The sequence below is a fragment of the Ranitomeya imitator genome, chromosome 2 (genome assembly GCF_032444005.1).
Source record: "Ranitomeya imitator isolate aRanImi1 chromosome 2, aRanImi1.pri, whole genome shotgun sequence".
Taxonomy (NCBI): Eukaryota; Metazoa; Chordata; class Amphibia; order Anura; family Dendrobatidae; genus Ranitomeya; species Ranitomeya imitator.
The window spans coordinates 289,510,585-289,533,034 of NC_091283.1; the positions used below are offsets into that span (position 1 = coordinate 289,510,585).

Genomic DNA, 22,450 nt, shown 5'->3' on the forward strand with positions numbered 1-22,450 from the left:
ATGAACCCCCTCACAGGGGATGCCACATAGTTTTGATCTGGCCTGCAAGTCTCCTGGCCAGCATTTTATCCAAAGAGCCCTACGGGCCGCATTGGACAGTGCTGATGACCTTGCCGCTAGCCTAACGGAATCGGCTGACGCATCCGAGAGGAAGGCTGCTGCATCCTGAATCATAGACATGGATGATAGGATCTCGGCCCTAGGAACCTTATCCTTGAGCTGGTCTTCTAGATTACCCAGCCATACCATCAACGACCGGGCAGTGCAGGTGGCCGCAATCGCCGGTCTCAGGGAACCCGCTGATGTTTCCCAAGCTCCTTTAAGGAATACCTCAGCCTTCCTATCAAGCGGGTCTTTTAGGCTCCCCAGATCCTCAAACGGGAGAGACGTCTTTTTACCCGCTTTAGCCACTGCCGCATCTAATTTCGGAACCTTGTCCCAGGATGAAGAAGCTTCCTCCTCAAAGGGGTATCTTCTTTTGAACGCTGGTGGGAGAGACCCCTTCCTTTCGGGTTTTTTCCATTCTTTTGTAATCAGAGACTTAACTTTATCGACTACGGGAAATACTCTTCTGGATTTGCGATCTATGCCTTTAAACATTATATCCTGGATGGAACTTTCCGCCTGGGTCTCCTCAATGCCCATAGTACTGTTGACAGCTTTGACTAAGCGGTTAACCCTGTCCAGTGATAGACAGGTTCGACTAGTTTCCGCGTCCTCTGATGATGATGACGGATGGGAATCTGAACTCACACCACCCGTGTCTGAATCCACATCCGAGGCTGGGGATAATATTTCCCTCCTGTTTTTTGAGACTGTCTTCTGAGACCTTATGGAATCTCTGACCTCCTGTCTAACCAGATCCCTAAGAGTAGACGTAAGGTCAGGGGTCTCGTCCTTAATTAATTGTTGAATGCAGATGCTGCACAATTTCTTTTTATGTCCATCCGGAAGAGGTTCCGTACAGATGGCACACTCTCTATGTTTGGATTTGGACACAGATTTCCTCCCCTAATAAGGAGAGAGGGAATACAAGGAGGGACAGCTATCAGAAATGTACTTTCACGAAGCTCACTTACCCATCCCTGCAGCGAAAGGTACCGTGATCGGGGGGTCCTTCTTAGCCGGAGATTCCTTACGGCCAGAGGACTTAGTTGACTTCTGAGTTTCTTTGGCTCTACCAGCGCGACTACTGCCACTAGAACGCCGCTGGGAACTGCTCAAAGGTTGTTCGGGTGACTGCTGCTGCTCACCGCCCAGCTGCGGTGTTCCTTCCAGAGACTCCATTCCAAAATGGTGGACAGGAACAATGTTGAGCCTCAGTGCAGCGTTTAAATGTATCCCCCTGGGTACCACCCCCGGATGGGGGGTCAGCAGGGACATCCCTCGGTGCACCGCTCATTGGTACTGCCCCCGCTAGCGCCCGTGGAGCGCCAGACACCCTGAGGCCGAAATCCCCCCCCCTGCGACGCCGGGCGCCGCCATTAGCCAGAATAAGACGCTACTGCGCCTGCGCGGCCGCGTCATCGCCCCGCGCCGCACCCGCGTCATCAGGACACGCCCCTTCTGGACGCGGCCGCGGCGCTGAGAGCAGACGCGCCGACAAGGACGGCAGCGCTCACCTAGCCACCGCAGACGCCAGCACCAGCGGCGGACCGACCCCAAAGGCTCCGGCAGATGCGCATATGGGCCCCATGTACCAGGTGACTAGCGGCATCACAGAAGTCAAGCCCTCCGCTTAGGGCTGCTTCCTCCTGCTGTCACCTACACAGACAGTCCCCCTGCCGTGTGGTGCTTCCATCCCCCTGATCAGGCCGAGGTAGGGGACCCCCGCTACCTGCATCGGCCTGTCAGGAGTGGGATAGCTTCTATCTTCGACCCTCTTCTCTGGGCCTGTCTGAAGAGGTTCCGCTGTCAGGGACAGGAAACCAACTGGCGGGGGAGTGAGGTGCCGCCCTTTTATGTCTGAGGTTTCCTGTCCCTGAAGGGCGGATCCCCTCTCTCGTTGTGCTGTCATGGCGACTGAATAAATTAACATTTAACTTTTTTTCACAAAAAATTTACTTCAGCTCCAATTTGTTTTATTTTACCAAGGGTTACAGGAAAAAATGGACCCCAAACCTTGTTGTACAATTTGTCCTGAGTACGCCGATACCCCATATGTGGAGGTAAACCACTGTTTGGGCGCATGACAGAGCTTGGAAGCGAAGGAGTGCCATTTGACTTTTCAATGCAAAATTGACTGGAATTGAGATGGGACGCCATGTTGCGTTTGGAGAGCCACTGATGTGCCTAAACATTGAAACCCCCCACAAGTGACACCATTTTGGAAAGTAGACCCCCTAAGGAACTTATCTAGAGGTGTGGTGAGCACTTTGACCCACCAAGTGCTTCACAGAAGTTTATAATGCAGAACCGTAAAAATAAAAAATCATTTTTTTTTTTTCACAAAAATTATCTTTTTGCCCCCAATTTTTTATTTTCCCAATGGTAACAGAAGAAATTGGAACCAAAAAGTTGTTGCACAATTTGTCCTGAGCACTCTGATACACCATATGTGGGGGTAAACCACTGTTTGGGCACATGGGAGAGCTCTGAAGGGAAGGAGCGCCGTTTGACCTTTCAATGCAAAATTGACAGGAATTGAGATGGGACGCCATGTTGCGTTTGAAGAGCCACTGATGTGCCTAAACATTGAAACCCCCCACAAGTGATACCATTTTGGAAAGTAGACCCCCTAAGGAACTTATCTAGATGTGTGGTGAGCACTTTGACCCACCAAGAGCTTCACAGAAGTTTATAATGCAGAGCCGTAAAAATAAAACAAAAATTTTTTCCCACAAAAATTATTTTTTAGCCCCCAGTTTTGTATTTTCCCGAGGGTAACAGGAGAAATTGGACCCCAAAAGTTGTTGTGCAATTTGTCCTGAGTGCGCTGATACCCCATATGTGGGGGGGAACCACCGTTTGGGCGCATGGGAGGGCTCGGAAGGGAAGGAGCACCATTTGGAATACAGACTTAGATGGAATGGTCTGCAGGCGTCACATTGTGTTTGCAGAGCCCCTAATGTACCTAAACAGTAGAAACCCCCCACAAGTGACCCCATATTGGAAACTAGACCCCACAAGGAACTCATCTAGATGTGTTGTGAGAACTTTGAACCCCCAAGTGTTTCACTACAGTTTCTAACGCAGAGCCGTGAAAATAAAAAATATTTTTTTTCCCCACAAAAATTATTTTTTAGCCCCCAGTTTTGTATTTTCCCGAGGGTAACAGGAGAAATTGGACCCCAAATGTTGTTGTCCAATTTGTCCCGAGTACGCTGATACCCCATATGTTGGGGTAAACTCCTGTTTGGGCACACGGGAGAGCTCGGAAGGGAAGGAGCACTGTTTTACTTTTTCAACGCAGAATTGGCTGGAATTGAGATCGGACGCCATGTCGCGTTTGGAGAGCCCCTGATGTACCTAAACAGTGGAAACCCCCCCCCCCCAATTATAACTGAAACCCTAATCCAAACACACCCCTAACCCCAATTCCAATGGTAGCCCTAACCACACCTCTAACCCAGACAAACCCCTAACCCTAATCCCAACCCTATTCCCAACCGCAAATGTAATCCAAACCCTAACCCTAACTTTAGCCCCAACCCTTACTGTAGCCTTAACCCTAGCCCCAACCCTAACCTTAGCCCTAACCCTAGCCCTAATGGGAAAATGGAAATACATTTTTTTAATTTTTTTATTTTTCCCTAACTAAGGGGGTGATGAAGGGGGGTTTGATTTACTTTTATAGCGAGTTTTTTAGCGGATTTTTATGATTGGCAGCCGTCACACACTGAAAGACGCTTTTTATTGGAAAAAATATTTTTTGCGTTATCACATTTTGAGAGCTATAATTTTTCCATATTTGAGTCCACAGAGTCATGTGAGGTCTTGTTTTTTGCGGGACGAGTTGACGTTTTTATTAGTAACATTTTCGGGCACGTGACATTTTTTGATCGCTTTTTATTCCGATTTTTGTGAGGCAGAATTACCAAAAACCAGCTATTCATGAATTTCTTTTGGGGGAGGCGTTTATACCGTTCCGCGTTTGGTAAAATTGATAAAGCAGTTTTATTCTTCGGGTCAGTACGATTACAGCGACACCTCATTTATATCATTTTTTTAATGTTTTGGCGCTTTTATACGATAAAAACTATTTTATAGAAAAAATAATTATTTTTGCATCGCTTTATTCTGAGGACTATAACTTTTTTATTTTTTTGCTTATGTTGCTGTATGACGGCTCGTTTTTTGCGGGACAAGATGACGTTTTCAGCGGTACCATGGTTATTTATATCCGTCTTTTTGATCACGTGTTATTCCACTTTTTGTTCGGCGGTATGATAATAAAGCGTTGTTTTTTGCCTCTTTTTTTTTTTTTTCTTACGGTGTTTACTGAAGGGGTTAACTAGTGGGCCAGTTTTATAGGTCGGGTCGTTACGGACGCGGCGATACTAAATATGTGTACTTTTATTGTTTTGTTTTTTTATTTAGATAAAGAAATGTATTTATGGGAATAATATATATATTTTTTTCATTATTTAGGATTTTTTTTTTTTTTTTTACACACACTTGTAAAAAATTTTTTTTACTTTTTTACTTTGTCCCAGGGGGGGACAATACAGATCGGTGATCTGCCAGTTTGCACAGCACTCTGACAGATCACCGATCTGTCAAACAGCGCTGCAGCGTTACCAAGTGCCTGCTCTAAGCAGGCACTTGGTAAGCCACCTCCCTCTCTGCAGGACCCGGATCCGCGGCCATCTTGGATCCCGGATTTGCTGCAGGGAAGAAGGTAGGAGACCCCCGGAGCAACGCGATCACATCGCGTTGCTGCGGGGGTCTCAGGGAAGCCCGCATGGAGCCCCCTCCCTGCGCGATGCTTCCCTGCACCGCCGGCACATCGCGATCATGTTTGATCGCGGTGTGCCGGGGGTTAATGTGCTGGGGGCGGTCTGTGACCGCTCCTGGCACATAGTGCCGGATGTCAGCTGCGATAAGCAGCCGACACCCGGCCGCGATCGGCCGCGCTCCCCCCGTGAGCGCGGCCGATCGCCTATGACGTACTATTCCGTCCTTGGGAAGTAAAGCCCACCCCACGTGGATGGAATAGTACGTCTAATGGCAGAAAGGGGTTAAACATTTTATGAACAGTGTGAATAATGGGTCAGAAAGCTTAAAATCTGATTATGAATTCTATTTTTCTATTAATAGGGACTCTCCTAAAGGGATTTCTAGAGCATATGAAGCTATAAATGCTTTCACTGAGCTTAAATCTTTGCCTTTTGTTACAAGGTGGGAGAGAGCCTGAGGGCTCCTTCTCACTTGCGAGAAATACGTCCGAGTCTCACAGGTTAAAACCCTGCTCTGGCGCTGGCACTCCAGAGCGGAGCAAGCAGACGCACAGCAATATATGGAGCTTCACGTTCCGATCTGGAGTGTCGGCGCCAGAGCAGGGTTTTAACCTACGAGACTCGGATGTATTTCTCGCAAGTGAGAAGGAGCCATTAGGCTGTACTTTTACCCAGTAAGAATGGTCACAGGGATTCCAGACAGACAAAAAGTCTTCACATAGCATAAACCATTTGGAAACCCCTCGGAAGATCGTGTACAGGTGATATTTCACCCCGTATGGTCTCAATAAGATATTCCCACAAACATCAGCTTCATGCTGGAGGTGTCAGAGGTGGGTGATTTGTTGCATGTTTGGTGGGCATGTCTGTTGTGAATTCCGTTCTTGGTTATAAGTAGTATTTTTGTGAGTTTTGCTCTTGGGCTCCTCCTGTGGTCTTTAGTGGTATTGCTGCTTCTTGGATTTAGCTTCTCAGCTGTTTCCTTTGATTGTCTTTTGGGCTCGGCTATATTAGTCTGGCCTTAGCCCTCATTCTATACCAGTTGTCAATTGTCTCTGTCTGGAGTCATTGCTCTTTGGATGTTCCTGACACTCTGACCAAGTTCTGCTAAGCCAAGTCCTTCCATGTCCTTTGCAGTTCACTTATTGTGGACTTGTTATTTTGTATTGTCTTGTTTTTGCTCTTTTGTCCAGTTTATCAGTATGGATCTATTTAGCTAAACTGGAAGCTCTGGGCAGCAGAGTTTGCCCTCCACACCTTTAGTTAGGTGTGGAGATTTTTGCATTTCTCTGCGGTGGACTTTTTCTAGTGTTTTTCTACTGACCGCACAGAGCTCTTTTCTGTACTTTCCTTTCTAGCTAGAAGTGGCCTACTGTGCTCAATCTTGTTTCATACTACGTATGTCATTTCCTTCTCCTCTCACAGACATTACATGTGGGGGGCTGTCTTTCCTTTGGGGATTTTCTCTGAGGCAAGATAGAAGCAGGAAAACTATCTTTAGGGGTAGTTAGCTCTTAGGCTGTGACGAGTTGCATAGGGAGCGTTAGGAGCAATCCACGGCTGCTTCTAGTTGTGTGTTGAGCTTAGGGTCTGCGGTCAGTATAGATACCACCTGCTCAGAGCTAGTCCCATGCTGCTCCATAATCACCAGATCATAACACATGTCCCCTAATCCGCACTGACTGGTTACAGATTTATAGTACGATTACAGGGGTACTGGGATGACATAGTGTGCGTGTCACGAGGCTACCGCGACAGAGAGGTTCCAGAGAACCGCAGCGCTCTGGGCCTCGTTCACACAGTGAACAGAAGCTCTTCACCTGTATTCTGACCTGGCTGCTTTGTGCCAGCAGTGCAGGAGTTAAGCTTATTGCTGAGTTGCTGAGAGCTGGGTCTCTCTCAACTGAAGTGGATTTTGTAATCTGATCCTCTATATAGACGCAGTCCTGACTTCAGCTATTGTCAGTGATCAGTTCTACTGCCTGGCTTGGAGGTTGAAGGAGCGTAGTGTTGGTGTTGGAGCTTTATTTACAGAGATTGGTGTATGCTGTTTTGGGTTGCATGGTTAACCTGTTTTCCTTCCTAAGTTTATTCCTTCTCTTCCCTTCTCTGTGTTTCCTCTGTGGTTGTGTGAGCATTTGGTAAATTTGAGACTTTTAGTTATCTTGTCTGTATACCCTGTTATTTGTTGTATAATTACACTGGTGCGGTCCACCTCCTTTGGGGGGAGAGGGGGCCACTGATAGGGCCTGCACAGGAGACAGGGATACGCTGGCGGCTCGGGCCTCCTAACCATCATAGGTACCCCCAAGATAAGGGAAAGCCATGGCCCCATTAAAGTGGCAGGGACAGGTGCGGGACCCAGTACGCCGTCCTGCCCCTTTTATCACCGCATACGGCGTGACAGTGGGATCCTGCAACAGCTTTAATATATCTGAACCCGGAGAGACTCCAATACGAGGACGCAGTAATTACAAGCCACATCCTGACAGCTACAATATAGCAAAGAATTGATGAAAAAAAGTGTTACAATTCCTTCACTGCAGGAGACAATGAGAAAAATTCATTATAACTGTATTACACATGATAGCCAGTCGCATGGGCAGGGTTAGACAATTTATAGCTATCTGGGAAAAATGGTTTATTTACTGGAAGTACTCTTCTGATTGATAGAAATTAAAACTCCTAACACAAATATCCATTATATTCCTTTGCTTACAATTAGGCAGTACAGAATACCTGATATTAGTTATGTAACATTACAAATTGTCAAGGTGAGCACTTCATAACTGACATTACCAAAAAGAGCAATTATCTGTGTTATTTGCGTTATTGTTAAAAATTCTCTGGTTCCTTGTAAGGAAGTAGTTTGGAATATTGACCAAATCTTGTACTATTGGTTAATGATTGCAATTATTTGAATGGCTGTTGTCAATGTATCTTCTTACTCTGGAACAAATAAAGTTTGTTATAAAAAAAAAAAATCATGGTCATTCCACAAAATATTGATTTCTGAACTCTTCCCGAGTTAAAACATTAATATTGTTGTTTCTAAATGATTATGAACTTTTTTTTTTTAGCATTATTTGAGGTCTGAAAGCAATGCATTTTTTTGTTATTTTAATTTCCCTTTTTCAGAAAATAAATACAAAATTTATTGCTTGGAACTTTGGAGACATGTTATCAGAAGTTTATATAATAAAATAACAATTTACTCACAAATATACCCATAAAGAGAGAATAAATCAGACAAACTGAGCATTTCGAAGTGGTCTCTTAATTTTTACCAGAGCTGTAGGTTTGAGGGTAGATCTCCAACACTAAACCTGAGTTTTATGACTCCTGGCCAGAAAAGTAGAGATAGCATTAGTGCTCCATGTTTCAGGAGAGAATGTGCAATAATATGAATTCCTTAGGATCAAATATATAATGTAATTTATCATATTGAGTAAAGCCATGAAACCAGGTATCGAGCCAGGTCAACACATCAAGGGAGAGAAGATTGATTCATGCAATAAGATATTTGGGTTCTAGGAAGCCAACAGCATCATTACCCTCCACTTTTTCCTTGGAGACCCATCATAATTTTTCAAGTTATTTTCTAACTTGTCAGCACATTCTACGTACGATGTCATTTGGTTTTGTAGTTTACAGATCTTGACAGGTAATGGTAAGCATCTTCTAATTTAGGTAGGTAGATATTAGCTCTATGAAAAAGGGCTTTCAAAGACCAAAGTTATTTGAACAGTTTTGGATGGAGGAGAAAGTTGTGGTCTAGTGATAACAAAAATCAGTAGGACAACACAAAAATAGTGATAATCGATTGTGATATGGCCAGTCTACACCACAGATAAAACAGCCACAGCCGGTGACTGAGAAGAATCTGTGACTTCTCTGCATTTAACGGTTACGACTCACCTGGGTAGCCATATGTAGGAATCTCCTCATTACACCGCACATCACCCCTCACATATGTCTCTGTAGTATTAATATGGGTTAGATCTTCACCCTGAAACAAATATTGTGAAAGTCAGACAGATGGAGAAATCACATCTATGATCAGCTCTAATCCTGCCATCTCCACCGTTCTCATTACACAAGAATAAAACATATAATACTGGTGGATAACACAAGACTCAGCACAAGACCTTCACCACCGTCTACACATCATGGGGGAGATCCCATGACACCTTCTCTCCATCTACCTGATGATCCTGAGGAACACTGGGATCTTCTTGTTTACAGTCCTCTGGAAGAAGAGGACGGGGACATCTCTCTGGTGTTGTCCTCTTACTGGATAGATCTGGAGGAAACACATACAGAGATGAATTCATTCTTTACATACAGATAATTGCGGACTGAGGATATGTAGTCATGTCTATTACCTGCTGAGGTGAGGGGTTGAGGAACCTCCTTCATGACGTCATTGAACAGACCTTTGTGTCCTTCTAAATACTCCCACTCCTTCATGGAGAAATAGACGGCGACATCCTGACACCTTATAGGAACCTGACACATACAATGATCCCATCATCCCTCTGATTTGTTCATAGCATTACTGTATAATGTCCCAGCATTCCCAGCAGTGTCACCTCTCCAGTCAGCAGCTCAATCATCTTGTAGATGAGTTCTAGAATCTTCTTGTTATTGATGTCCTCATGTATCAGGGGGTGAGGTGGAGACTCCGTGATTGGGTTCAGGGGTCTTCCGCATCCCTCAGACACAGGGTCCTGACAGCGCTCACTAGAGGTCTTCTTCACTACTGTGTAATCCTGGTTATGGAGAGACACATTAATAAATCTCACTACAGACATTTCCAGAGTCCTCACCTCTCCAGTTCTGTCCATGTGTTATTCCCATAGATAAGAATGATGTAATGTGACGTCATCAGAATCTCTCACCTCTCCAGTAAGATGGAAGAGGATCTCTAGGGTGAGGTGTAATATCCTCTCTGCCATCTTGTCTCTGTCCATATCCATCTTTAATGGGTAAATCAAGAAAATGTTCTTCTATAGAAGATCATCACTGAGAGGATCTGATATTCTAGAGACCCTAAATGAGAAGAAGATGAGCCGACGTAACATCATAAAGGATTCTGTGTAATATTACAATTACTGGAGATAATAAGGGAAACATATCAGGAGGTAGAACGTGTAGATATTCTATTTTCTAGTCTTGTAAAGACTGGAGCATAATTGCAATTGCTGACTAAGACATCTCCTCCATCTTCCCAATCACTGGCTATGTTACTCACTGCTTTGTCAACTGATCCGGCTGCAGGAAACACAAGTTCGTTGGGACTAACCAGAAAATATAGAGACCGACGGGGAACCTAGCAGCAGTCGTACTTTAATTATTTTACAGTATATAGTTTTCTTCTTTACATCTACTAATAAAACCTATATATTTAGGCCACAGACAACAAGCAGTTTCTTCCTCGGAGTCGGCAGCTGAATACGTTCCTCATAGACTCATCTTCCATAACGCCAATTCTCGTCTCATTTACCGACACTGGAATCGGCATTAGCAATACTAGAGGAGATATTCATTACACGTGACAGGAGAAATACCGTATATACTCGAGTATAAGCCGACCCCGCTAATTTTGCCACAAAAAAACTGGGAAAACTTATTGACTCGAGTATAAGCCTAGAATAGGAAATGCAGCAGCTACCGGTGAATTTCAAAAATAGATTCTCCATACCGTTCATTATTGCCCCATAAGATGCTCCATATAAAGCTGTGCCACATATAATGCTTCATACATTTCATTATGGCCCCATAGATGCTCCATATAAAGCTGTGCCACATATAATGCTCCATATCATTCATTATGGCCCCATAGATGCGCCATATATAATGCTGTGCCACATATAATGCTCTGCACCGTTCATTATTGCCCCATAGATGCTCCATATAAAGCTGTGCCCCACATATAATGCTCTGCACCGTTCATTATGGCCCCATAGATGCTCCATATAAAGCTATGCCATATATAATGCGGCTGTTGCTGCTGCAATAAAGAAATCTCTCTTCGCTCAGGACGCCGGCGCTTTCAATATTTACCAGCTCCTCGTGCGGCTCAGTCTCCAGCACTGACGCTCAGCAGAGGGCACGCACTGACTACATCACCGCGCCCTCTGACCTGAGCGTCACTGCCAGAGGACGCTGAAGACAGAGCCGCACCGGAACAAGGAGCAGGTAAATATCGCGCAGCGCTCCCCTCCCTGTATACTTACCTGCTCCCGGCGCGGTCCCTGCTTCTTCCACCGCTGCATCTTCTTCCTGTATTGAGCGGTCCCAGTTACCGCTCATTAGAGCAATGAAAATGAACGGTACCATGTAACCGCTCAGTACAGGAAGAATCTGCAGCGCTGGAAGAAGCAGGGACTGCAGTGACCACGCAGAGAGCAGGTACAGTGCCTACAAGTAGTATTCAACCCCCTGCAGATTTAGCAGGTTTAATAAGATGCAAATAAGTTAGAGCCTTCAAACTTCAAACAAGAGCAGGATTTATTAACAGATGCATAAATCTTACAAACCAAAAAGGTTTGTTGCTCAGTTAAATTTTTATAAATTTTAAACATAAAAGTGTGGGTCAATTATTATTCAACCCCTAGGTTTAATATTTTGTGGAATAACCTTTGTTTGCAATTACAGCTAATAATCGTCTTTTATAAGACCTGATCAGGCCAGCACAGGTCTCTGGAGTTATCTTGGCCCACTCCTCCATGCAGATCTTCTCCAAGTTATCTAGGTTCTTTGGGTGTCTCATGTGGACTTTAATCTTGAGCTCCTTCCACAAGTTTTCAATTGGGTTAAGGTCAGGAGACTGACTAGGCCACTGCAACACCTTGATTTTTTGCCTCTTGAACCAGGCCTTGGTTTTCTTGGCTGTGTGCTTTGGGTCGTTGTCTTGTTGGAAGATGAAATGACGACCCATCTTAAGATCCTTGATGGAGGAGCGGAGGTTCTTGGCCAAAATCTCCAGGTAGGCCGTGCTATCCATCTTCCCATGGATGCGGACGAGATGGCCAGGTTCCTTGGCTGAGAAACAGCCCCACAGCATGATGCTGCCACCACCATGCTTGACTGTAGGGAAGGTATTCTTGGGGTCGTATGCAGTGCCATCCAGTCTCCAAACGTCACGTGTGCGGTTGGCACAAAAGATCTCGATCTTTGTCTCATCAGACCAGAGAACCTTGAACCAGTCAGTCTCAGAGTCCTCCAAGTGATCATGAGCAAACTGTAGACGAGGCTTGACATGACACTTTGAAAGTAAAGGTACCTTACGGGCTCGTCTGGAACGGAGAGCATTGCGGTGGAGTACGTATTTACTGAAACCAATGTCCCCACTGCCATGAGATCTTCCCGGAGCTCCTTCCTTGTTGTCCTTGGGTTAGCCTTGACTCTTCGGACAAGCCTGGCCTCGGCACGGGAGGAAACTTTCAAAGGCTGTCCAGGCCGTGGAAGGCTAACAGTAGTTCCATAAGCCTTCCACTTCCGGATGATGCTCCCAACAGTGGAGACAGGTAGGCCCAACTCCTTGGAAAGGGTTTTGTACCCCTTGCCAGCCTTGTGACCCTCCACGATCTTGTCTCTGATGGCCTTGGAATGCTCCTTTGTCTTTCCCATGTTGACCATGTATGAGTGCTGTTCATAAGTTTGGAGAGGGTCTTAAATAGTCAGAAAAGGCTGGAAAAAGAGATAATTAATCCAAACATGTGAAGCTCATTGTTCTTTGTGCCTGAACTACTTCTTAATACTTTAGGGGAACCAAACAGAATTCTGGTGGGTTGAGAGGTTATATAATAAATGACCCTCTGAAAAGACTTCACAATTTAAAAAAAAGAAATAACATTCTTTTTTGCTGCAGTGCATTTCACACTTCCAGGCTGATCTACAGTCCAAATGTCACAATGCCAAGTTAATTCCAAATGTGTAAACCTGCTAAATCTGCAGGGGGTTGAATACTACTTGTAGGCACTGTAAGTATAACTAGACAGCCCCCGCTCCCCCTCCCCTGCCGACCCCCAGGTATGACTCGAGTATAAGCCGAGAGGGGGACTTTCAGCCCCAAAAATGGGCTGAAAATCTCGGCTTATACTCGAGTATATACGGTAACTACTTCATGATGAGGATGACATCTTCATCTTCTACTACGGCTCTAGAAACATATTTGGCCAGAGTCGGTCACTGACTCCATCACCACCGGCCGTCTATATGAAGGTTTCCCGTCTTCCCCACACTGTAATCTTCTATCACGTTAGATCTCATGTCCGATTCACAAACAGAAGTTTGAGGCTTTTATATAAGCTTTTATGTTTGCACAAACACCGCGAACAGAAATTATCTGATCCCAAAGTCTCCATGTACAGTGATTTATGGGGCTTATTTCTGGCCTTAGGCTTTCCTATATTACCAGAAAAACACCAGAAAAAGCAGATATTAAAAAGTTTCAAACGAAAATTGGCTCCAACAATTCTTGCAAAAATAAAAAAAGATGTGACAGAGTCCCACTGAATGCCCCAAGTATTCGATAGTATGGGGCGGCCTAGTTACTACGGTACTTACATACCTAATAATGGTGTCTGGGCTGCAATGTATGAGTTCAATAAGTTACCTTTTAACCCCCCTATACACCTTAGAGTAAAGTTACATGAAGGCGCTGATTAAGGGGGTTTGGCCGACCATATAATGTATTTCGGGGCCTCCTGACAGATGATGCTGGGGCAGAGAAGGATCTGGCATCCTGAATTTCAGAGGATAATCCGTTTGTTCTTCCTGTAGATAATCCTCCGCTAGAGGAGTCTGGGGGCGACTCTCTCATACAGACCACAGGAAAGCTGGAAAATTTGTGTGTATGGGGGAGACGGGAGAGATAGGCGTCTGCCAAATGATCGTTCAGCCAACATGTGTATGGGGCTGTTAGTATTACACTGACAGCAGTGATGATACACGGCACTACAGTAGTACAGTGCATCACCGGAGCCATCAGAGGCTTGGATGTTGTATGATCGCAGTAATCAGAGGGGTTTAAAAAATGGTTAAACGTGAAAAAAATCAGTTTTAGCAACAAGAAATATTCATTACTATATAGAAAACAGATTCTCTGCACAATGTTAGTCAAGTCACGTCCATAACAATTTTCTTATACCCTATTATCCTATACACTGTGGTGTAAATAGAAATCACAGGTCCCACAGCAATAGCTGGAATTGGACCCCAAAGGAAAATGAAAAAAAAAATAAAATAAAATTATATATTATATATTATACCCTGGCTCTCAGCGCTGCAAGCGTCTGCCTCCGTTCCTAAGAATGCAGTGAGTGAAGGACCTTCGATGACGTCGCGGTCACGTATTTTTTATTCTTTATTTTTTACATGAATATGGATCCCAGGTCCTTCAGACCCTGGGAACCATCCAGGATCGCTCCGTGCACCCGTACCCGGCGTATAAGACGACCCCCGACTTTTGGAACAATTTTTAGGGGTTAAAAAGTCATCTTACACGCCGGAAAATACGGTATATTCTGTTTAAGCGTTCCCTTTATTTTTTTAAGCAGTTTATACAGTACAGACCAAAAGTTTGGACAAACATTCTCATTTAAAGATTTTTCTGTATTTTCATGACTATGAAAATTGTACATTCACACTGAAGGCATCAAAACTATGAATTAACACATGTGGAATTATATACTTAACAAAAAAGTGTGAAACAACTGAAAATATGGTGACTACCTCTTGAAGCTCATCAAGAGAGTGCCAAGAGTGTGCAAAGCAGTCATCAAAGCAAAAGGTGGCTACTTTGAAGAACCTAGAATATAAGACATATTTTCAAAATATGTTAAAAAATAAACTTTCCTTTACTTAACAAGAAGTTAATGAGAAGTATATACACATCATATAGTTGGCACAACACTTTATGAATGCTTCTTCTGCATTATGCAGAGTCAGGAACTTTCCGGTTACATGTGACGGTACATAACTTTTGTTACAAGGTACAACAGTCTAACGATTTCAGAATTATAAGATCCCCATAAATGAGCAAATGGGAATCTACTTTGAATCTTTCTGTAGCTCTAGATGATTGGGAACTGGCCATGTCCTTGACTTGCTCTGCCACCATGTCCATGGCTCTTCAGAAGTCTTATTTTAAGCTTATCTCTAGGTGGTATTATTCACCATCTCGCTTAGCATTTATTAATCCTTCCAATTCCCCTCTCTGCTGGAGGGAATGTGGACATTATGGTAGCCTTTCCCATTTGTTTTGGTTTTGTCCACGTATTAGACCTTTTTGAGATGAAATCTCTTCCCTTATTTCTATTATATTAAAACGTTCGGATTTTTCTGTCTCCTCAGTTGGCGCTGCTTCTCGTTGAATGCAGATCAATTGACTCCACCTTTTAGGAAACTTGTTATACATCTGCTTTTAGTTTCTAAGAATGCTATTGGTTTTTTTTTGGAAATCTTCTAAAATCCCCTGTTCACAAGAAATTATTGACAAACTGGCTTTGCATAAATCCTATGAACAAAAATTGGCGTTACTGAAAAAATGGTCTCACTGGCTGGAAATATTTCCATAAGAATATTTTATTTTATTCTATTCTATTTTTACTTTTATGCTTCATGAATGTTTCATGCCATTGCATTAATGTTAACCTTGCTCTCTCTATGTCTTGTTTTGGTTGAAAAGGTTAATAAAATTGTTTGGAAAAACAAGGTACAACAGTCCAGCAAACCTGAGCTAAGAACCTCGCCCTACTCTTTGTCTCCGCTAGGCTCCCTGCCTGGGATCCGAATTCCTGCTACCATTATATCTTTGCTTTCCTTCAGAACGTACTATCTGATGTCTCCCTCCTGGCACACAACACCATATCAATTCAGGACTGCAACCAGATAGACCTAAGGTCACTAATCACAAGGAATTTTTTCTCCTGTGTGCCCATGTATCTCAGTATGGTGGCCCCTACACAGTATGACGGCCCCCACAGACCCCACACAGTATGATGGCCCCCACAGCACCTCACACAGTATTATGGCCACCACAACCTGCTACAAAAAATAAGGACCCCAGTCAGTATGCAGGCATGTACAGTCCACCACGACCCCTTACTCAGTATACTGGCCGCTACCATCCAGACATTCAGTTTAAGAATTCCAACAGCTCTTTTCTTAATATTAAGCCCCCATAATTCCTGATAAAAAACACACACACACTATTCACCCAACCGTTCCTGAGGTGAACTGCTCCAGTCTGTGTAGTGCGAGTACTGACTACACCAGCCAAGTTCCAAGAACCTGACCTGCGGTGGTCCAGACTATGCCAGGAAAGAGCAGAGTCCCAGCTCTTATTACTTCTGGTACAAGAGACGGATGTGCCAATGATCTGTGAGGAGATTCCGCTCAGTAGTATACGCCTGCAGTGAAGAACAGGAGGCGCAAGTGAGCCGGCCATTGCTTCCAGCACTGATGTTGGTCCAGGGTGGTACAACAGACAAGGTGAAAGCTGGTTAAAGTGAAGGCGGCCCAGCGAGCCTTGATAGACTTTATTAGGAGGACTTATGGCCTAACGGGAAGAGGTGGAGACCCCGCTATGGCCGGTGTTCGCAGAGTAGAGTATTGTCGACTATATGTGTGAGGAAAATCACCCTTGTCAGTAGCTAAAATAACATTTGGTTAGAGGCTGATATTACAGTGAGAGTGAGGCGGAGAATTCATTGTGTATCTGATATTGTATATTTCACCTCGTAATCACCCTGTTCTGCATTATTCACTGTTGCCATAGTGATCACAATTCCCATTATCAGGAAATAAATAATTATATTGGTTACTTCTACCTTGTGCTTGTCGGTGTGTTGTATCCGGTCACCTGATTACAGGGGCATAATGGAGGCATTATACTGTGTGGGGGCATCATATATACTGCATAAGGGGCATATTGGGGGCATTACACTGTGTGGGGGCATCATATATACTGCATGAGGGGCATATTGGGGGCCAAGAAAGGGGCCCTGTACTGTGAGAACAATACATTTCCTCACTTCCTGTCTTCCATAGTTGGGTCGTATGTATCTATTACAGGAAACAGAACAAAAACGTCATGATTCTTATAAAGTGGCAACAAAAAAACCAAGAGGCTCAGTCCCAAAGGCGTCAATATCCCCCGTGCTCAGTAATGGGGAATCTCTAGCACCGACCTCCACCCGCAGAGCCGCACTTCACACAGAGAATATTGGAGCCTCCAGCACCGACCTCCACCCGCAGAGCCGCACTTCACATAGAGAATAATGGGGCCTCCAGCACCGACCTCCACCTGAAGAGCCGCACTCCACATAGAGAATAATGGAGCCTCCAGCACCGACCTCCACCCGCAGAGCAGCACTCCACATAGAGAATAATGGAGCCTCCAGCACCGACCTCCACCCACAGAGCCGCACTCCACATAGAGAATAATGGAGCCTCCAGCACCGACCTCCACCCGCAGAGCCGCACTCCACATAGAGAATAATGGAGCTTCCAGCACCGACCTCCACCACAGAGCCGCACTCCACATAGAGAATAATGGGGCCTCCAGCACCGACCTCCACCCGCAGAGCCGCACTCCACATAGAGAATAATGGAGCCTCCAGCACCGACCTCCACCCACAGAGCCGCACTCCACATAGAGAATAATGGGGCCTCCAGCACCGACCTCCACCCGCAGAGCCGCACTCCACATAGAGAATAATGGAGCTTCCAGCACCGACCTCCACCACAGAGCCGCACTCCACATAGAGAATAATGGAGCCTCCAGCACCGACCTCCACCACAGAGCCGCACTCCACATAGAGAATAATGGAGCCTCCAGCACCGACCTCCACCCGCAGAGCCGCACTTCACACAGAGAATATTGGAGCCTCCAGCACCGACCTCCACCACAGAGCCGCACTTCACATAGAGAATAATGGAGCCTCCAGCACCGACCTCCACCCGCAGAGCCGCACTCCACATAGAGAATAATGGAGCCTCCAGCACCGACCTCCACCTGCAGAGCCACACTCCACATAGAGAATAATGGAGCCTCCAGCACCGACCTCCACCCGCAGAGCCGCACTCCACATAGAGAATAATGGAGCCTCCAGCACCGACCTCCACCCGCAGAGCCGCACTCCACATAGAGAATAATGGAGCCTCCAGCACCGACCTCCACCCACAGAGCCGCACTTCACATAGAGAATAATGGAGCCTCCAGCACCGACCTCCACCTGCAGAGCCACACTCCACATAGAGAATAATGGAGCCTCCAGCACCAACCTCCACCCGCACTCCACATAGAGAATAATGGAGCCTCCATCACCGACCTCCACCCGCAGAGCCGCACTCCACATAGAGAATAATGGAGCCTCCAGCACCGACCTCCACCCGCAGAGCCGCACTCCACAGAGAATAATGGAGCCTCCAGCACCGACCTCCACCCGCAGAGCCGCACTCCACATAGGGAATAATGGAGCCTCCTGCACCGACCTCCACATAGAGAATAATGGAGCCTGCAGCACCGACCTCCACCTGCAGAGCCACACTCCACATAGAGAATAATGGAGCCTCCAGCACCAACCTCCACCCGCACTCCACATAGAGAATAATGGAGCCTCCATCACCGACCTCCACCCGCAGAGCCGCACTCCACAAAGGGAATAATGGAGCCTCCAGCACCGACCTCCACCCGCAGAGCCGCACTCCACAGAGAATAATGGAGCCTCCAGCACCGACCTCCACCCGCAGAGCCGCACTCCACATAGGGAATAATGGAGCCTCCTGCACCGACCTCCACATAGAGAATAATGGAGCCTGCAGCACCGACCTCCACCCGCAGAGCCGCACTCCACATAGAGAATAATGGAGCCTCCAGCACCGACCTCCACCCGCAGAGCCGCACTCCACATAGAGAATAATGGAGCCTCCAGCACCGACCTCCACCCGCAGAGCCGCACTCTACATATAGGGCTGGTAGAGGCTAAATCCAAGTCGGCTAAGGGACCTCTGCTGACGTCGTGCCCATGTGACCGGAAGGGGCGGAGCTTCTTCCTCCATAGAGCAGACAGAGCAGACATGAGGAAGCTGTGGATGTCATGGCGGGATTTCGTGCAGGATTTGGATTTTGAGTGTTTTGTGCAGGATTTGCCTCTTCCTCCATAGAGCAGAGCAGACAGGAGGGAGCTGTGGATGTCATGGCGGATTTCGAGGATTTTGTACAAGATTTGGAGTGTTTTGGGTCGTTCTCCATAGTCACAGATCAGGTAAGTGGGAGTCTGCCTGGGGAGAAAAAGGTGATGTTGCTTGCATGGGGCTGCATGTGCATGCTGGACGGGGGTCTGCCTGGGGAGAAAGGGGTGATGCTTGCATGGGGCTGCATGTGCATGCTGAACGGGGGTCTGCCTGAAGAGAAGGGGGTGATGCTTGCGTGGGGCTGCATGTGCACGCTGGAGCGGGGTCTGCCTGGGGAGAAGGGGTGGTGATGCTTGCATGGGGCTGCATGTGCATGCTGGAGGGGGCTTGCATGGGGCTGCATGCACATGCTGGAGGGGGCTTGCATGGGGCTGCATGTGCATGCTGGAGGGGGTCTGTCTGGGGAGGAGGGGGTGATGTTTGCATGGGGCTGCATGTGCATGCTGGAAGGGGGGGGTCTGCCAGGGGAGATGGTGCTTGCATGGGACTGTGTGCTGGTGGTCTGCCTGGGGAAGCTGGTGATGCTTGCATGGCACTGCGTGCTGATGGTCTGCCTGGAGAAGGGGGTACATAGCTTGCGTGGGACTGCGTGCTGGGGGCGCTACCTAGGGAAGGTGGTGACATTGCTTGCGTGGGACTGCGTGCTGGGGGTCTGCCTGGGGAAGGGGGTGATGCTTGCGTGAGACTGCGTGCTGGGGGTCTGCCTGAGGAAAGGGGTGATGCTTGCGTGGGACTGCATGCTGGGGGTCTGCCTGGGGAAGGGGGTGATGCTTGCGTGAGACTGCGTGCTGGGGGTCTCTGGGGAAGAGAGGCTGTGTGCTGGAGTCTCTGTTGGGAAGGGGGTCATGTTGCATGCGTGGGGGATCTGTTTGCAGGGGGGTCTACCTGCAGAGTGGGGCTGATGTTATTTGCATGGGTCTGCATGGTGTGGGGGGCTGTTGTCACGTACTGTGCAGGTCAGTGTGTGATGTCACTTGCGGTGGGGTGTGTGTAGGGAAGAATAGTGTGAGCAGGCGAACAGGGGAGGGGATGAATGATGATGGAGATCTGAGGGATTGATATTACTTAACATGAGAATCTCTGCCTGATGGTGAGTCGGTCCTGTTGTGTGTTTTGTTTTTTACATAAAACTTTCTTATTAATATTATTGGGCGCACATGACGTCAGGTTGATGACTGACCTATGACCTCTGGGAGCAAAACTGCGTGATAATGTCTCCAGATCCCGGGCTTTATTCTCTCCTCGCACGCTATTCTGTTCAGTATTAGCCTGGTGGCCACTGGTGTCAGCCACTACTTGAGTTTTCTACATGATTTTTTCTGTTTTATTCTAGGTATTGTGGCTTTTCCCCATCCTGTGTCCCTCAGAGCAGTGACCTCCCTACAGATGTCATTTCATCACTGGACTTCTCTTCACCAAGTGGAATGCTTGTGCCTCACAATCCATGTGAGGACCCAAAGTGATGACACTGTGGGTGTCTGATAATGTCGGGTCCCTCCGCCTCCCCGGCCCCGTCGGGTCCCTCCGCCTCCCCGGCCCCGTCGGGTCCCTCCGCCTCCCCGGCCCCGTCGGGTCCCTCCGCCTCCCCGGCCCCGTCGGGTCCCTCCGCCTCCCCGGCCCCGTCGGGTCCCTCCGCCTCCCCGGCCCCGTCGGGTCCCTCCGCCTCCCCGGCCCCGTCGGGTCCCTCCGCCTCCCCGGCCCCGTCGGGTCCCTCCGCCTCCCCGGCCCCGTCGGGTCCCTCCGCCTCCCCGGCCCCGTCGGGTCCCTCCGCCTCCCCGGCCCCGTCGGGTCCCTCCGCCTCCCCGGCCCCGTCGGGTCCCTCCGCCTCCCCGGCCCCGTCGGGTCCCTCCGCCTCCCCGGCCCCGTCGGGTCCCTCCGCCTCCCCGGCCCCGTCGGGTCCCTCCGCCTCCCCGGCCCCGTCGGGTCCCTCCGCCTCCCCGGCCCCGTCGGGTCCCTCCGCCTCCCCGGCCCCGTCGGGTCCCTCCGCCTCCCCGGCCCCGTCGGGTCCCTCCGCCTCCCCGGCCCATTTTTGCAGCTAAAGCACAGGGGCTTTTGGTACAAAATGTGTTTTGCTTTTTTGTCATTAATCTGTCTTTAATGTTTAATTTATTGTTTTGATTTCTTAATCTCTTTATTATTCATTTGTATGTATGCATATATTAATATATCTCTTCTTTATTTCTAACTATTTGACTTGTAATAAACTTGTTTGACAGCTATGAGTTGAGTTTTCATTTCTATAATTCTTAAGCGCTGGGTGGTATTAGTGGAGGGTAACGCAGTTGGATCTGTATCAGGCTGAGTTACACATTGCAGGTTATTGGGGAAACGATCTGTAGGGACGTCCTCACCAGTAGACCAGACCTGCACTTCCATGTAGCCCATACAGCCGGACTAGCTGTATGGTTTTTTTTTTTGTTTTTTTTTTAAGTCCCTAATTGTTTTTTTTTTTAAATACATAAGCTGGTTTTCTATGAGGGTTTCACTGCTGCTGGTACTGATGGGACTGGCTGTGACATTTTCCAGAGGAATAATGTATCTCTGGAATGTTAGGCAATATTCACATTTTAATTTTTTTGTACTAATGGTTTACAAAATTCTGACGACCTGTGACACAGCTGGAATGAATATGTCGAATGTATTTGTCTTGCTCTATCAATTAAGGAATGTTTCCCTTAGACCTCCTGGAGACTTCACAACCCTGGATCAGACCTAAATCACAGGACAATAAAACCTCACCCTCCTCATCTATGAACTGCTGCAATATTTCTGGCCACAACTGTTTCCCCCTCCCATATTGATAGTTCTGCATCACTTGTCTTATTTATGGCCAGTTCTGTATAATATGTGACTCTTCACATTTTATCTCGCTTTTGTTAGCATAAAAATCTGATGAGGGCAATCCTGTAAATGTCGGCTGCCCTCAGAGCAATGTTCTTCTATCAGGCCGGGCAGATCTGTATTCAGCTGCAATGTGACTGAGATCAGATGGGTGTGAGCAGAAAGCATAGGATGCCGTACGGCCCATCAGTGCGACATTTATAAAGATACAATTCTGTAATATGGAAAACTGGAAATGGTCCTGTAAGATTAATAAAAACTGGGCTAATACACCAATGAGAAGTGGGAACAAATCGTGGATCCGTTCTGGATGAGAGTGGGAGCGCTTTCTGTATCCACTGCTGTAAGCCTCCTCCTATACTGAGCCAGATAAAGACCGGAGGAGACTCCCAAGACGCTGGCTGCAATCATTGTTACACTTCTCCTTTAAAAGGGTATCAACCACTAATGATTCTCAAATTTTAAATTTTTTTTTTTTTTTTTTTAATAGAAAAATTTAGACA

The 22,450-nt window shown here is 46.9% G+C and overlaps 2 protein-coding genes and 1 long non-coding RNA gene across 4 annotated transcripts in view; 1 reads left to right on the top strand and 2 right to left on the bottom strand.

Annotated features, from left to right (window-relative positions):
* The window catches only part of LOC138663237 (oocyte zinc finger protein XlCOF6-like), a 29,293-nt gene extending 14,576 nt beyond the window's left edge, over nucleotides 1-14,717 (bottom strand). Inside the window, exons 1-6 of one of the 2 annotated variants that reach the window (XM_069749403.1) lie at nucleotides 14,640-14,717; nucleotides 9,800-9,950; nucleotides 9,491-9,670; nucleotides 9,284-9,407; nucleotides 9,104-9,201; nucleotides 8,817-8,907 (exon numbers count right to left, since the gene is read on the bottom strand). In XM_069749403.1, the coding sequence (XP_069605504.1) occupies nucleotides 8,817-8,907; nucleotides 9,104-9,201; nucleotides 9,284-9,407; nucleotides 9,491-9,670; nucleotides 9,800-9,877 (571 nt within the window). In that variant the 5' untranslated portion in view covers nucleotides 9,878-9,950; nucleotides 14,640-14,717. Of the gene's footprint in view, nucleotides 1-8,816; nucleotides 8,908-9,103; nucleotides 9,202-9,283; nucleotides 9,408-9,490; nucleotides 9,671-9,799; nucleotides 10,642-14,639 lie in introns of those variants that run through there. The other variant, XM_069749402.1, reaches the window with a different exon arrangement.
* Nucleotides 1-22,450, bottom strand: part of LOC138663234 (oocyte zinc finger protein XlCOF22-like) — a 233,026-nt gene that overhangs the window by 88,674 nt on the left and 121,902 nt on the right. The window lies entirely within an intron of this gene.
* On the top strand, nucleotides 18,892-21,325 carry LOC138663239 (uncharacterized). Its single transcript, XR_011318139.1, has 2 exons — nucleotides 18,892-19,177; nucleotides 20,440-21,325. It is a non-coding gene; the product is annotated as an uncharacterized lncRNA (long non-coding RNA).